At 49.0% G+C, this 14,748-nt stretch overlaps 5 protein-coding genes across 5 annotated transcripts; 2 read left to right on the top strand and 3 right to left on the bottom strand.

Moving 5' to 3' along the window:
* Positions 1-553: 553 nt before the first annotated feature.
* N7466_009007 (uncharacterized protein) lies at positions 554-2,103 on the top strand (the record flags this gene model as incomplete). Its single annotated transcript, XM_057168396.1, has 2 exons — positions 554-942; positions 1,026-2,103. 2 exons carry the CDS (start codon positions 554-556, stop codon positions 2,101-2,103), a joined length of 1,467 nt encoding a protein of 488 aa, XP_057019027.1.
* Positions 2,104-2,860: 757 nt separating this feature from the next.
* Positions 2,861-5,688, top strand: N7466_009006 (Zn(II)2Cys6 transcription factor; the record flags this gene model as incomplete). Its single annotated transcript, XM_057168395.1, has 3 exons — positions 2,861-3,145; positions 3,476-4,209; positions 4,275-5,688. 3 exons carry the CDS (start codon positions 2,861-2,863, stop codon positions 5,686-5,688), a joined length of 2,433 nt encoding a protein of 810 aa, XP_057019026.1.
* Positions 5,689-6,547: 859 nt separating this feature from the next.
* N7466_009005 (uncharacterized protein) lies at positions 6,548-9,787 on the bottom strand (the record flags this gene model as incomplete). Its single annotated transcript, XM_057168394.1, has 1 exon — positions 6,548-9,787. One exon carries the CDS (start codon positions 9,785-9,787, stop codon positions 6,548-6,550), a length of 3,240 nt encoding a protein of 1,079 aa, XP_057019025.1.
* Positions 9,788-10,631: 844 nt separating this feature from the next.
* N7466_009004 (uncharacterized protein) lies at positions 10,632-11,261 on the bottom strand (the record flags this gene model as incomplete). Its single annotated transcript, XM_057168393.1, has 2 exons — positions 10,632-11,114; positions 11,184-11,261. The coding sequence occupies 2 exons, from the start codon at positions 11,259-11,261 to the stop codon at positions 10,632-10,634; spliced, it is 561 nt and encodes a 186-aa protein (XP_057019024.1).
* A 1,142-nt stretch (positions 11,262-12,403) lies between these two features.
* Positions 12,404-14,665, bottom strand: N7466_009003 (kinetochore-associated Ndc80 complex subunit NDC80; the record flags this gene model as incomplete). Its single annotated transcript, XM_057168392.1, has 2 exons — positions 12,404-14,560; positions 14,615-14,665. 2 exons carry the CDS (start codon positions 14,663-14,665, stop codon positions 12,404-12,406), a joined length of 2,208 nt encoding a protein of 735 aa, XP_057019023.1.
* Positions 14,666-14,748: the final 83 nt, after the last annotated feature.

Raw genomic sequence — 14,748 nt, 5'->3', positions numbered from 1 at the left:
TTAAGCAGAGCAGCATGCCGTAAGAAAAATAGAAAAAAGCCCAAAAAAAGCCCAGAAAAGCCAAGAAAAATAGAAGAAACAGTGGAATCACAGGAATTAGAGGAAATAAGGGAAAAGAGTGGAAAACTTATGGAAAAAATGAGTCTCCAGGCCAATCAGCGCCACAGCAATTCCAACCGGCATGTTTTGATAAATACCAACGTTACGATAAATTACAGGAAAAAAATGAGAAAAAAAAAAAGAAAAAAAGAAAAAAAGAGAAAAAGAGAAAAAGAGAAAAAGAGAAAAAGAGAAAAAGAGAAAAAAGAAAAAGAAAAAAAAAAAGTAAGAAAATCCACAGTTTCCACTTCCCATGGAGATTCCTCAGGTGTAAGTCGCCTTCGTAGCTCAGTCGCATCTTCCTCTTTACTTCCCCTTTACCCATATCCTCGCGAGAATCACTCCGAGCGAAACTTTTCTTATTATTATTTATTAAAGTTATTGTTGATTCTGTCTTTGTTATTACTTGAATCTCTCCCACTCTCCCTTTTGTTTTATTCCACCCCTCCACATCATGCCGTACAATACCCGTCGCAAGTCACTCTCCCTCCCATCACTAGGCATCCATCTCCCCAACTCGTCACGTCGTTCCTCCCCCGGCTCAAAAGCTGCGTCAACTGAAGATCACCCCGCCAAAAAAGTCAAGCGGTCGCATACTTCATTATCGCCAGAGCCATCTACGGAGAAGGCTTCTTTCGTGCGCGCGGGTCGACACGGAGCCTTTGAACACACCCCACCCCCCTCTCCATTAAATGGTGGCATTGCGCCTAAGATTGATACCGAGGGAATCAACGATGATATTGTGGTTGCCGTGATCGATCAGTTGGAGAAGACTGGGAATCGTCCTCATCTCGTCAAGGAGCTGGCTGCCGTTTTAGTGTCACTGAATGCGACTGTCACCAAGTAAGTACTATATACTCACAAAGAAGAAGATCCCCAAATTCCAAAGTCGCGTCCCATAGCTAACATGTTGTGTCGCAAAAAAGCTCTGCGAATCCCGCTGCCCTCCTGTCCTCTAGACTGGCAGCTTACATGAAGCGACCTTGGACTGCCCTCGCGCCTTGTCCCGTCGCCAAAGAACTTATTTTAATTCATCCACGAAAAGTGTATTATTATTTGACGACCTTTCCTCGTCAGCCTATTCCTGAAAATGACGACTTTAATGTTGCCATTGACGGCAAGCACATTACTCCCAGCGTCTCTAGCTTGGATGAAGATGAAGACGATATGGTTTCCCGCCAACGCAGTCCCAGCCCCGAAGTCGATCTCTCCCCCAACTACGGAGATGAAGAAGATATCGACTTGGATAGCTCTACTAGCCATGGTTCCTCCTCCGATCAGTTCCCTGACCCGTCTAGTCGTTCTCGCCTGATGCACTCAAATCGTGCTGCCTCCCCGCCCCTGGAGGGCGATGAGAAGGAATTCACCCAGACCGCCAGTGCCGTGCGTGAGCGCGCATCGGAAGAGAAGGCTAGCCGGGATCAATCGGCCGAACGGAGTCTCTCCATTCTTTCCGAAGGTCTCAACTCCATGAATGACAGTATGAGCATCGACTCCCCTATAAATGGTGGATCGATGTCTCCTTCCATCCATGGCGAGGAGGAATTTAATGATTATTTCTCACACATGAACGCTACCGATAACGAGGCTCAAGACTTGGATGAGGCAGCTGCCGCCACTCTTTTCGGCACCTCGCCTTCGCCTTCTCTCACTTCCATTGCATCATCCGTCTCGTCTGGAACGAGCGTCGATGATGCCGGTATTGATTGCGAGGAAAGGGCTGGCCCTCTTCCAGCTGCTCCCCAGATCAGCCTTCCCACTGATATGGATGCCGCGCCCGTTTCAACTCTCAAGCGCTCTCTTGATATGTTGAACAGCGGGTTCCCCGATGTGGACTTGAAGATGTCGGATCTGACTGAATCACACGAGAAGCTCAGCCTCGGTCCTCGGGCCTTTGCCCACATGGATACCGACACTGTCTTTGCTTCCGATTCTTGGCGAGAATTGCAAAACCCGGAGACCGTTGAGGTCGATGAGCTTGATGAAATGTTTGGCGAAATCTAAACAGTCTTGCTCATGATATCCGGATTATTGTCTCTTCTCCTAGAGTTCATCTCTTTTCCTCTCTACATCTTCTCTATTTTCTCCTCTCCTCTCGCTTCATTTTGAGAGCCACTCTTGTCGTTATACCCTCTTATCGCCTTTAAACCTTTGTGCATTCGGCTCTTATATCCCGACTGTGCTTTTATCTTTCCCCCCTCTCATTCCTATTCTTGTACATATACATACTTGTTTTTTCCTGTTTTTTTTTTTATTTAATCGCCCTGGATGGGTAGATGAGATGGGAGATCTGGGTTTATCGGATTTATTTTTTTATCTTTTTATCTTGGTCGACAAAAAGAAGGGCAAAAAGCGACCTTATTTTTTCTATTTTTTATTTTTGTATGCTAAAGGCGTCACGCAAATCCATGGAACATTTTGAAGTATGAACGCATTTTCTTACCTAAGCCTAATCAAGCGGGACGTCAACCCCGCCACTTGAACTTTAGTCACTTAACTAAACTCCCTACAACGTCAATTTGATCTCGTTCAATCTCAATCGCTATTATAATACTCTTGGAGATATATCCCTTATCGATTACGATCCAATGCAAATGGATCCCATTGCCTCGTAGGCCAGCTTCTAGGCCGCGCGATCTAATTTCGGCAAACCGAACCGACGAATCGCATCGCGCCGTTATCTGGACCCTCCCTCGACGAGAATCCACGCCTTCAAGTGCTCTACTATTGCGAATCTTGACTGCCTAACCTACCCGCAATTATGACGATGGATGAGCCCCCCCAACATCCGCCGGGCGAGGGGATTGTAAATCCGAATGACCCTCAATACCAGCAGAGGCTATCTTTGCCCGGCCAGCAATACGAACTTCCCTCCCATCCCGCCTCTGTGGCCGATACGGCTTCGGTCGCGGAGTCGAGGAACTCTCACGCCAAAGTCGCTATCCCGCGCCATCGAGGGGGTATTGCGCCGCGGTATAATCGTCGGGTGCCTCGAGCTTGCGAATCTTGCCGTCAGCGCAAAACGAAATGCAGTGGCGACACTCCGGTATGTCGACAATGCCGTGAGCTCAGGGCGACTTGTAATTATCCCGTTGGATGGAAAGAAAGGACGAAAAAGTAGGACTCTTTCCTGTTAATAATTTGTGGTTTGGGGAGATCATTGGGCGCTAATAAATTATTGCGACGATCTAGACAAGTCGATAAACTTACCGAAAAAGCCGCGGATTATGAAAATTTGTTGAAGGACTTGGGTAACTTGGTGGACGCACGAATTGGAGATCGGATCAAAGGCTTGCTGGACAAGGTATCCTTTCTATGCTATCGACATTTTTCTTTTATTGCTAGTACTAGTTACTAATTCGTGCGACAACTACAGTATGGTTTGGATGGAGTGGAATATTCGCCCAGCAGCGCCCAGTCCCACTCGGTTACTCCCCAGGATGAGGGTGGAGAGCCTGATGACCCAAGCTCGCCTTCGTCAATTGGGTCGCTTGAGGCAATCGATCGTGTCGAAGAGGACTTGAACCGAAATGAAAACTCGCGGGCGACTGGATATATGGGAAAGAATTCTGAAGTGACCTGGATGCAACGACTCCAAAGAGAAGCGGAACATCGATCACAAGGATTACCGGGATCTCTTGAGCCTGGTCAAAGCAAGCGACAAGATGATGACCTCGCCCTTCACGCCGTCAACTATCATCTTGATGATTTGGATATCAACTATCCTGGGCCGATAGAAATGTATGCGGTTCCTCCACGAGAGCAGGCCGATCATTTCTTTGATGATTACCTGAGAACTGTTCAACCATTCTTTCCTATAATCAGCCAACCTCTCTTCACAGCGCAGTACAAGACGTTCTACGATAGCAACGCGCGACCTGGGGACAAATGGCTCGCTATTCTAAACATGATATTTGCCATCGGATCGAAACACTCTCAACTCCTTGAGGCACCATGGCGCGGAGACGAAAAAGATCATTTGTTATTTCTGAACCGGGCTAGAATGCTGAGTATGAATGGCGAGGTCTTATTCAGTCACCCTGATCTTCAGCAGGTCCAGGTAGAGGGCTTGATGGCCTTCTATCTCCTTGCTTCAGATCAGATCAATCGGTAAGTAGATGCTTCCTTCACCCTGCGATGTCATGATCATACTTGATTCTAACGCTTTGCTGCAGTGCATGGAAAATTTCGGCACTGGCAATTCGGTCTGCAATTACCCTAGGCATCAACATGAAGAATAGCAGCCCTACAACACCCAGTGTATCCAAAGAGGCTCGCTATCGAGTTTGGTGGTGCCTCTATACTTTTGAGCATCTTTTGGGTATAATGACTGGTCGTGCATCCTGTATCCTGGATGGAGTTTGCACCACACCCCTGCCACTACCATTTGAAGAGGCCCAACTTGCAGAACCCGCGGCGGCTGAATTGTTAAGTGATACCGTTATCAGAGATGACCGCATCAACAAGGTAATGGCAAGTTCCTGGGTCCGACACATGCCTTTGAACCCCACTGGAGGCAAAGAAGCTTCCCATACAAGTCGTGTACGCGACAATTCATGGGTGAAGAGCATCCCTGTTAACGCTGGTCTTTGCCACCTCTACTATTGCGATTTGGCTGTCGTCGTGCAGGAAATTGTGAACAAGGTTTATTCGGTAGATTGTGTGATGGTACCCTGGGCTCACATCGAGAATCGGATCGGCGAGCTGAGGTGTCGCATCGACCTATGGTACCACAGTCTTCCGGCTGCACTTGACTTCACGAAGAAGGAAGATGAAGGCGCCGACCGGCTACGTTACAAACTGGCCCTGGCCTTCCACTACTATAGCGCACGAATCACATTGGGACGGCCATGTCTCTGTCGGCGCGACGCACAGAAGAAAAGCCCCGCTGAGCGATCGGCTTTCAGTCACGACATGGCGGAGTTAACTCTCGAGTCTGCAAACCTCATGCTCGACCTCATACCCGAGGAGCCAAACGCCGTCCAACTGTACGAGATTGCCCCGTGGTGGTGCATCCTGCATTACCTCATGCAAGCCGCGACAGTCCTCCTTCTCGAGCTCGCCTTCGGGTGTGTCCACATGCCAGAGGAAGAGCAGAGATTTATCATCCTATCCAAAAAGGCCATTCGCTGGCTATTTTCCATGTCCCAACACAGCATCGCCTCACGACGAGCATGGCAGCTATGCGACATCTGTCTACGCCGTCTGTCCGCTGGCATGAAGTTCGACGTCACCGACATGCCTTCCTACCCCTACCAATCCGCGCCTGCTTCTACCCTCTCCCTCGAACATCCCCAGGAAGCCTCTCAAAACATCGCCCCCACAACCTCGGGTCTCTGGAATCCTCGCCTGGAAGACTTGTCTTTGGCTAGCAATCAACCCTCTGAATTCGGCGTGGACTATCTCGCCCACAACCCCGCATCTTACTCGGATTTAAATCCATCTGATCCCATGTCCGCTTTCATGGGCGATGCTTCATTGCCGGACGACCTATACTTCCCATACGACCCGATCAGCGGCGAATTCATTCGCTCTTTCTTCCCATACTCAGGCGAGGACCAAAATTGGGATCAGAATGCTTCTTATTGATGAGGCAGAAAGGTTGAACGATACTGTCGATCAGTGACGAAACCCCCACAAACTTTTTCATCATTTTTCCACATATTTCTGCTATCACTCATCTTCATTTAGGCTTGACCTAAAAGTTAATCTTTTTTGTAATACTGTTGTATCTTACAGTTTTCCTTTACTTTTTGTACAGCTTTATACCATCAACGGCGTGCTTTTACACAATCGGTATTGGATTGGGCGGGAGGTTCTTGCGATCTGGGGACACTTTTAGGGAAAAGGCGCAAATTGGACGAAGTTCAACTGGGACGGCCTGGTTGCCGACCGTTTTGCTTGCTGGGTGGCGTTTTATGATACAACCATTGGGGTTACGATTTTGTTTAATTACCAGGATCTCTAGATTGGCCTGATATTTCTTGTTAATTTCAAAGGTTTCTAACCATTTTACCTACTTCTTGTCTTAGCTCTAGTCTTACCCAGAGCAATTGAGTGCCTACTATGTAGTAGGTAGTATGAGTATGTAATTTTGCATCCAACATTATCTATAGACATCTGGATGTTAATTAAAAATTTCAAGAGGTAGATAAATTGTTCAGCATAATTTTTTGAGTGATAATTGACATCTATTGATACAAGTCTCTATTCGCAAGACTCTATTTGTAAGGCTCTATGTGGCTAAAAGAGACGGGGGGATGATTGAAGAAAATAACAAGTGACAATCCATGGATACACCGTATGAACATGGGACAAGAAAAAAAGGGTATATACACTGTCTGTCCAAGGTAGTGAGAACAAAATATTATACACGCGAGTACATCAAGACTCGCAAAGCACAGAAGGCCACTTATCCGTCCGTTCTGGTTTCATTTCCAGGCAAACTTCAAGTGCTCTCTTCGATATCGGCATCTTTTATTTTGACGGATGTGCTCATCCAGGGGGAATTCCGAATATCCTTGAATCGATCACGGAGCCGCTTCTCTGGCGTTGTCGTGAGAACTCCTCGGCGGCGCAGACGGTTCGTATGTCCTGGGATCTCCAGGTCGATGGTCTCTTCTCCCATGCCGAGACGTAGTAAGAAGGTTGCACACCAATCAAGGACGGCCTCGGGATCCGAAGAAGGAGGTCTACCGCCCTTGAGAGTCATGTTTTTGCATGCTGATTTCGAGATGCGCAGCTTATAACCATGATAACGAGGACGGGGATTGAGCTTTTCTTTGAGCTGTTCAATCTTCTCCTGTTGAGCTACATCGAGCTCACACGTGGCAGTAGGTTCAGACGGAGACTCCGGCTTTTCTGTCTTCTCTTGCTGAGCTGCCTCGAGCTCACTCATGGCAGCTCGGGCAACAAGGCGGATCGTGTTCAGATCGGGAACGACTGCCTCGTTCTTGTATTGTTCAAACCGAGCAGGCTTGAAAGTAGGATCAATAGCTAACAACTCACGCTCGACGTGTCGTTGCTGTCGCGTGACACCGCCCCTTGAGAGACGCCATGAAACGGGGCTGGGGGTGCTTCGGAGCCAATGGGCGGCGAACTCATGTCCGATTTTGCTGCCATGGACATCTAGCACGGCGGCGAGAATACGATGGAAAGAAGCAGCAGGGACACCGTGGATCCTGTCACGGTCCGCAAACTTGCGTTTGAAATTGGTGTTCTTTGCCAGAACTTCCAGTTCGCCATCAAGTGTCCGGAAGATACCCCGTGCGCGGTAAAGAACTCTCCATTGGAAGTCATTTTGCCTCCATGCCTTGCTTTTAGGCGTGTTGAATTCCCCTTTGAAAAATCGACGGAGAAGTTGTTTGGCGCATTGGAGGTTGTGATTCAAAGCTTTTTGCTTCTCCTCATCGGGGTCCTCGGCCTCCTGTTGCAGCTTCAGGGCACTTTCAAGCCTTATTATCTTTGCCCCCAGGGTAAAGATATTACTGAAACCCCAAGACTTGAGCCTAAAATCACGCAGATACTCAAACGCTAGGATTGCGCGGTCCCAGTCGGAAAATTCCATATGGAGGTTAGCCATCGCTTTGAGGGTGTTCACAGAAAGTGGCAATTCAAGCGACCTGATCACCGCTTGACTCAGCTCGTTATTCCGCGTGGCAGATGCAAAACGAAGTATTGATGGGACCAGAACTTGCTTTCCATACGCAGCAGGTGGAATCGAGGGGCCATCCAGATCGTCATTAAAAAGCAACCAGTTTCCAAAGTCATGTGCACGAGTAGCAGTCGCCAAATCAAGCAAATCAGCCAATGTTGTAAGTGAGACCTGGGGGAGAGATGTCTGTTGTAATTGAGATGTGTTAAGTTGCCGTGAATCAAAGAATGGCAACTCCGTCAATTGGGGTTGACTATCGTGATCAAAGAACGCTTGTATGTGCTGGACCTTGCTAGCATCCACAATATTTTGAAGCCACGCATACTGCAGGAAGGCCTGGGTAGCTTGGCGTTTGTAGGTGTAGCTTTTAATGCTGTATTGAACTAGACCAGATAGAGCCGCTGTCTGATCATAAATCTGTGCTCTCGTCATGTGATCCAGATCCTCTACCGAGGGAACTGTATCGGTTTCCCACGGAGGCACAAGATTCTGGGTAGATCGTAGAACTTCCTCGAACGCAACTGGATCTTCCATTGGTTTTAGCACGCCAGACTCCAAAATCCGAGTAATGTTCTCGGTAGTGACTCTTTTTGTAGGACGAAGTTCGTCAACAGGGCCAGGGGGGTCAAGCAAAGCAGTCAGAGGCCTCGAGTAATCAAGTAGTTCGGCGGAAGTGGCCCCACCGAAACCAATTCCAGTACAAGTGACATTGGCGAGCCCGTTTCGTAGGTTCGAAACCACTTCAGAACTGATTGTTCTCTTTCCAAGTCCATTGAATGGGAGCTTCTTGACGCCCCTTGGTGTAACGGCTGAGCTTTCCTGGCCTGGACGACGCCATGATTGCTCAGTACTAATGTTGGTCTGCTGAACAAGATCGAAAGCTTCCATAAGAGGTGCCCAGCTCTCAATCTTCCAAGTGGGCTGAGATTCAAGCTCGGACATTTGACCCATCAACCAAGCGCCCTGTTTGTTGAATCCGTGTTCAACACAGCACCAAAGAATAAGCTCAAGCCAAATCTCATGACCCAGCTCTCGAACACCCAGTTTGAAAGGAACAAACGGGGGCTCTTCTCCCGCTTCGGTGGCTGCGGTTGCAAGTTTAGACTCGTGTTCCAACCATGCTGCATCAGATAGAACACTCATGATGTGGCTCGAAAGCAGATTCAGCCCGGGTGGTCGGAGTGAATATGTATTAGTTTTGTCATTTGGAGACTCGTACACTCTGTCAGAAATCAAGCCCATGTGATGCAAACGAGCAAGTATGCGGTATACACAGGACATTGCAAGTTCAGACTCAGCTGCTGGTCGATCTGCAGCTTCCAAAACCAGCGAACCAAGATTCGCCAATATCTCTCCTAGGTATAAGCGACCAGATTCTCGTGCTGCTGGCCGTGCTCCTGCTAGCATTGCAAGAGAGAAATTCTCAGAAGGCGGAAATATTGGTATTGACTCGCGTATAATAGTCAAATTCTTATGGTCCGTCCCTGTTAGCTCGTCAAGGGAGATTCCAGTGTTATTCCAAGCAAAGCACGACGATGGGCGCTGAGGGGTCATGTAAGGAATGAGCACTTCGTATGTATCGATGAAAGTGCCCAGAAGGCGGTATACATACGACCATTGGCCCAGGTTGAACCCCAGGTGATTCAAAAGCTGGAATTTGGCACCCGATCTCGCATGATTCAGCAATGCACGCAAAGCATGGCCCCGATTAAGACTTTCTGCATGATCTAAGAGAGAAGCATTGACCTCGGGCTTACCCAGAGGACTCTCCTCTCTTTGTATTGGCGTGACACATTTCTCGAGGAGAGGCAACCAGGCGTCAATATCGTGCCTTTCGGGTGCCCGTAGGGGAGACGGTGTTGGCAAGGTGTGCGAGAGCAGAAAATCGTTATCTTTGGGCGTTAGGTTGCATTTCGTCGACGAGGGCTGGGCCTGGAGGCGGGATATCGCGGTATGAGGGAAGGCACGTCGACTAGAGAGGATTGACCCACGACCAGTTCGTAAGAGGCCGCCGGGGCACAGGCACCTTCTCATGACACGGCGAGAAGCCTCGCAAAAGGCGCCTGTGGATGATTCACGGACTCGATAGGTTCCGGTACGGTGTGGCACATGTCGAGTCGTACATAAACTCGGGTGGGTCGCAGGTGTTTTCCGATCGGTCCAATCCGTATAGCACTAAATGGTAGTAGCTGTGAGCCCGTCCAAACGGGAGTGTTGAAATTGTTTAGAGGAAAACGAGTTGCTGGAAATTTGGTGCCCATATTGATGAGTCAGCATGCAGAAGCTACAGCCAATCGGAGCCACCGCATTTACTTCGAATGCGTGAATACACCAGAAGAATCAAGTAACGCTTCAATGAAGCTTCTGGTTGTATAGTTTATGTGTAATATTTGTTTGTTTAGAAGTTTTTGACTAGACTTCTAAATTCGAGGTCAAAAAGGTGGTGTGATGACGATTAGGAACTGAACCCATTATTTTGAGCAATATCAACGGTCAAGGAAGATGCACTTCTAGATTTACCCGGTGAGTGGTCTGGTATCACGGGCTTTTCCTTTCTGCCTGTTGATACCATTACCTGGTACATGCGTAGGTATGTAACATTGAACTAGTACGTACTAAACAAGCTGTCTAACTGACCTTGGGACAGCAGGGAGTGAAACTACGTAACCCAGATATCTACAAAGCTAGAAATCAACAGAGTATTTTCAGGATCAAACCAGAGTCTTATTCACGTAGATGCGACGTGGGTCTAGATACGTATATACTTTTCTCAGTAGCCGCACCAGCAACTATAATACATAAAACAATGACCTTTACCACAACCACATAGGGCAGCGAGAATGCCAAGGATAAGCAAAATCTCGACGAAGATTCAAGTCTAATAGGCACGGAAGTGACGAGCGTGGATGCGCTGATCCTGCTCACCCTCAGAGCTCTCAGAGGACTCGCCCTTGCCCTGGGAGCTGGCCTCAGGAGTAGCGGTAGGGCCGGCAGGGATGGTCACAAAGCTGGACTGACCACCACCTTGGCCTCCGTAGCCGCCGTGGCCGCCGTGACCACCACCCGACTGTGCAGTGCCAGAGGGGGATGCACCGCCCTCGCCACCACTGACGCTACCCGATGGAGCAGCACCAGTGGGACGGGGACCAGGCCGATGGCTACCAGAGCCGTGACCATGGCCACCAGAGCCTCCAAAGGCACCGGAAGGTTGGGCACCACTGGAGGGGAATGCACCGCCTGAGCCACCCTGACCCTCACCGCCGCCAACGCTGCCGGATGGGAAGCTGGACGGGAAAGTGCCAGTAGGCTCAGAGCCAGAGACGATCTGAGAAGTCGGGGTAGCGTCCTGACGCTTCTCAAGCTGCAAAGTGGATGTTAGTTCATTGTCTGAGAACAAGACAGAAAGACATAGGGTAAGGGTGGCACATACTCCAGGCAGACGCCAGGCGACAGCATTGGGAGCCAGGTAAAGGGCGGCCGCGAGGCCAAGAGCAAAGTTGAACTTCATGGTGAATGAGTTGTTGAAGTAAGAAGAAACAACGAAAGTGGTTGGTATAGTAAAAATCAAGATTGTGAATGAATGGAATTGGTCGAGTGTCAAACTCTGGATGATCCGAAAAAAGCTATTGGGAAAGAAGGAAGCGCGCAGCACTCTGGTCCAAAAAATGTTTCTGGAGGGCTTGAGGTGCCATATATACCCCGTCTGGGACTTTTGGTCAACCACTTCCAAGCTTGTCAAAGTGGACCTCCAGCCGCCAGGGTTAGCTGAGACAGCTGGACCAGGCCCTGAATGCTAGGAACGGTGGGGATCAGCATTCTGAGACTGCCCAGCCTACTGTGAGTAGATGTTCATTTTTCTCATCCATGGTTGATGTGTCGAATCAACGGCGATCCTGGTAGAAGGTGGGCAAACGAAACCCCAGGGGTCCACGAGCATAAGTTTTGGAACATCCAAGTGGGTCCGGTACTTAAGAAGGTTACGGACTATACATCTTAGTAGTAGACGCGCCATTCAGGGGAAACAAGAATGTGCCGAAGCCCTAGTAGCTGAGCGTGTACTGTTCTTTTTTTTTTTCATTTGTTTACATGAAACATCCCTGCAGGATCACACTAAATTGGGGGATGTTATCAGAGAGGTCGGTTATGAGGTGTGAAGTGTAAATGTGAAACGGACAAGTCACAGTTGCACTCCACCGAGGCTTACGTCCTCCTGTCGATCCACCCGCCTCTAGGCTTCAGATTGAGGGAAACAGGGTGATGCTTTCTCGATGGTAATTGGGTGATTTCAAGATTCGGTGTGGCAAGCTAAATACAGGCATCTCCGCTAGCATTGGCTTTAAAGGCTTTCTAATCGTCAAACACAGCAACGCCACGGCGGTCTCACACTTAGTCTGGCATACATTGGCCCCGCGATTGCGTGTCCCTCGCCAAAATAGAAACACTGTACTCCGTACATGACATCGATACTAGTATCATTCAAGAAAAGAAAGAGGGAGCAAAAGCAATTAAAAAAAAGACAACAAAAGAATAAGACAAGACAAGAAATGGTATTGTACAAGAACATACTCCAGAGGGGTCTCAATTAACATATCAAACAAAGTAACTCCACACAGAATCTCATCACTTCATGAAGGCGCCAAAAGAGATTTCTCATAGTTCCTCCTCGGCAGATGGCATGTCACCTCCTAGCTCCTGCTCCACCTCATCCACCACAAAGCTCTCATAGTCTTCTAGGCCCTTCTGGACATGCACTTTGAAACGGATGACATCGTTAAGCATGGTCTCCACATTGGTGTGCAATTCTTCCCGGAGTGCATTCGCCCGTAGAGTCAGCTGCTCATACTCAATATTGGTGTTCATCTCTCGTTGCTCCATTAACTGGACACTGTCGCTCAGGGTGGCGCGCATCTTGGCAAGCTCCTTCTCCATCTTCTCAATCTGGGCGTCAGATGCCAGCTTCTGAGTGGTGGTGATTTCCTTGGTACGTTCAAATTCCTCTTCTGCCGCCCGTCGTCGGTGCTCCAAAGCCTCGACTTCGCTTCGTTTCTCATCCATCGCCTCCTTAATATTGTCAAGTAGATTGCGACGGTCTAGGTCATCGTCAATCCCTTGTTTCCGACGTTCGTTGATCTCCTTTCGGAGCGACTGTAGATTATTACGCACAAGGCCCCGGAGATCGAGATTCAGTAAGTGCGCCGGATGGTATCCAGTGAAAGGGTCGGCCAAGAGACGGTCGCCCTCCGATGGAATGCGACTGGGTGGGCCTCCGACCTGACTGGCCGAGAAATTGTTCTCGTTGACATTCAGTTGAAGCTCATAGTCCTCACCCTTGGCATTCTCCGCAGAAGAAGGAATTAGACTCGTCTGATAGCCGAGAGTGTTGTATGCCTTGACAATTTCCTCCAAATCTTCAAGCTTTTGGCTAGCCTCTGCCTCCTTTTCCATGACGCGAGAATGCGTCTCTTCCAAACGAGCCATTGTATCTTCAAGGCTCTTCTGAAGACGTTCTCGTTCCGTGTTCATGCGATCAATATCTTGAATGGTGATTCCCTGTTGATCAACGCTGGCTTGAAGATCAGCTCGCTCGGTTTCAGTCGCGTTGAGTTCAACGTCGGTCTTCTGGATTTCGGCGTCCAAAAATTTGATCCTCGTGTCGTATTTCTCAATCTTGCCCTTGACGTTCTGGTTGTAATCCTCAAATTTTCGTTTGTCGTCCTCCAGAATTCGGAAATGCTTGTCCAATTTAGCCATGTCGGGCGCATTCCGCTCCATCTCTTCAATTTGTTCACGGAGAGCTTGGTTTTCTGCCTCCAAAGCTTCCATCTCTTGCACATATCGTTCATTTCCACGGGCGAACTCGGCAGACATGTTCTCAATGTGCGGAACTAATCTCTGCTCGGCCATATCATCGTCCTCATCTTCACCACCTTGAAGCCAATCATGGTATGCCTGAGTCAGGAAACGGAAAATGATTCGATCACCTGTAAGATCAACACCGGCCTCTGCGCAAGCCTCGTCGTACTGCCCATGCACATAGCCCTCCATCATTTGCGCCAATTGCATTAACCAGTGTAGCATGCCGAGGAATGTTGACCAGTTTTGACCACCGACAGCTGCGATCTGTGATTTTGTGATTCCCTTCTCGTATGGATAACGTAGTTGCTTAAGAATTGGGGGCACTTCGGCATCCATGGCTTTTTGGAATTTGTACCCAGGATCAATACGGTGATACAGCCATTGGAAGATGTAATTGAAATCCTTCTGAGTCGGTGAACGGAGGGTGTTTTGTCCCAAAGAGTGCTTCATTTCCAACTCGAATTGATTGTTGGTCAGGTACTCCAGTAGCTCCTGTCCGATGCGCGCTTGGAAGCTTCGATCCCGAAGTGGTCGTGGATCCCTAGGAACACCCGCCACACTGGGAACTTGATTGAAAAAAGACTGGTGGCCCATGGGACCACTCATTGACGGTCTGGAGAAGACACTGCTTCGACGTTGTAGGTTCGGGGGGGCGGGATTGGATTGAAGAGAGCCCGGCGCAAAGCTTTGGCGACTCGCGCTGGCGCCACTAAACATATTGCTCGACACGGACCGGCGAACAGACGAAAGACCAGCCTCGGCACCAAATGGGCCTCCCATTGAAGCACGCGCGAAGTTGGGCTGCTGAGGCCTGCTTGCCGAATTCATCAGCGAAGTGCGACGGGCATTTTGTGACGTGAATGGAGGGTTATTGAACCCGACTGAACTCGTGCGTTTAAGAGCAGAAGCGGGCTGCGGAATGGAGGAATAGTTCTGTACACTCCCGAGCGTCTTGGAGCGATTCGTTAGCTTAAATTCGTTTTGCGACCAGAAAGAAATTCATACCTCTCGGGGCCCCGGGCGCCTGACACTGAACAGATGAGTATCTTGAGACATTGTGATAACCAAAGCCGCAAAAGCGGCGTGTTGGATCGCGGTGGTTCAAGTAGCTGGAGAGCTTGTGCGGGGTCTCAATGTCG

Source organism: Penicillium verhagenii (genome assembly GCF_028828195.1).
Source record: "Penicillium verhagenii strain IBT 33310 chromosome Unknown utg000008l_segment0_segment0, whole genome shotgun sequence".
Lineage (NCBI taxonomy): Eukaryota > Fungi > Ascomycota > Eurotiomycetes > Eurotiales > Aspergillaceae > Penicillium > Penicillium verhagenii.
This window is presented reverse-complemented; position numbering and strand designations above follow the sequence as displayed.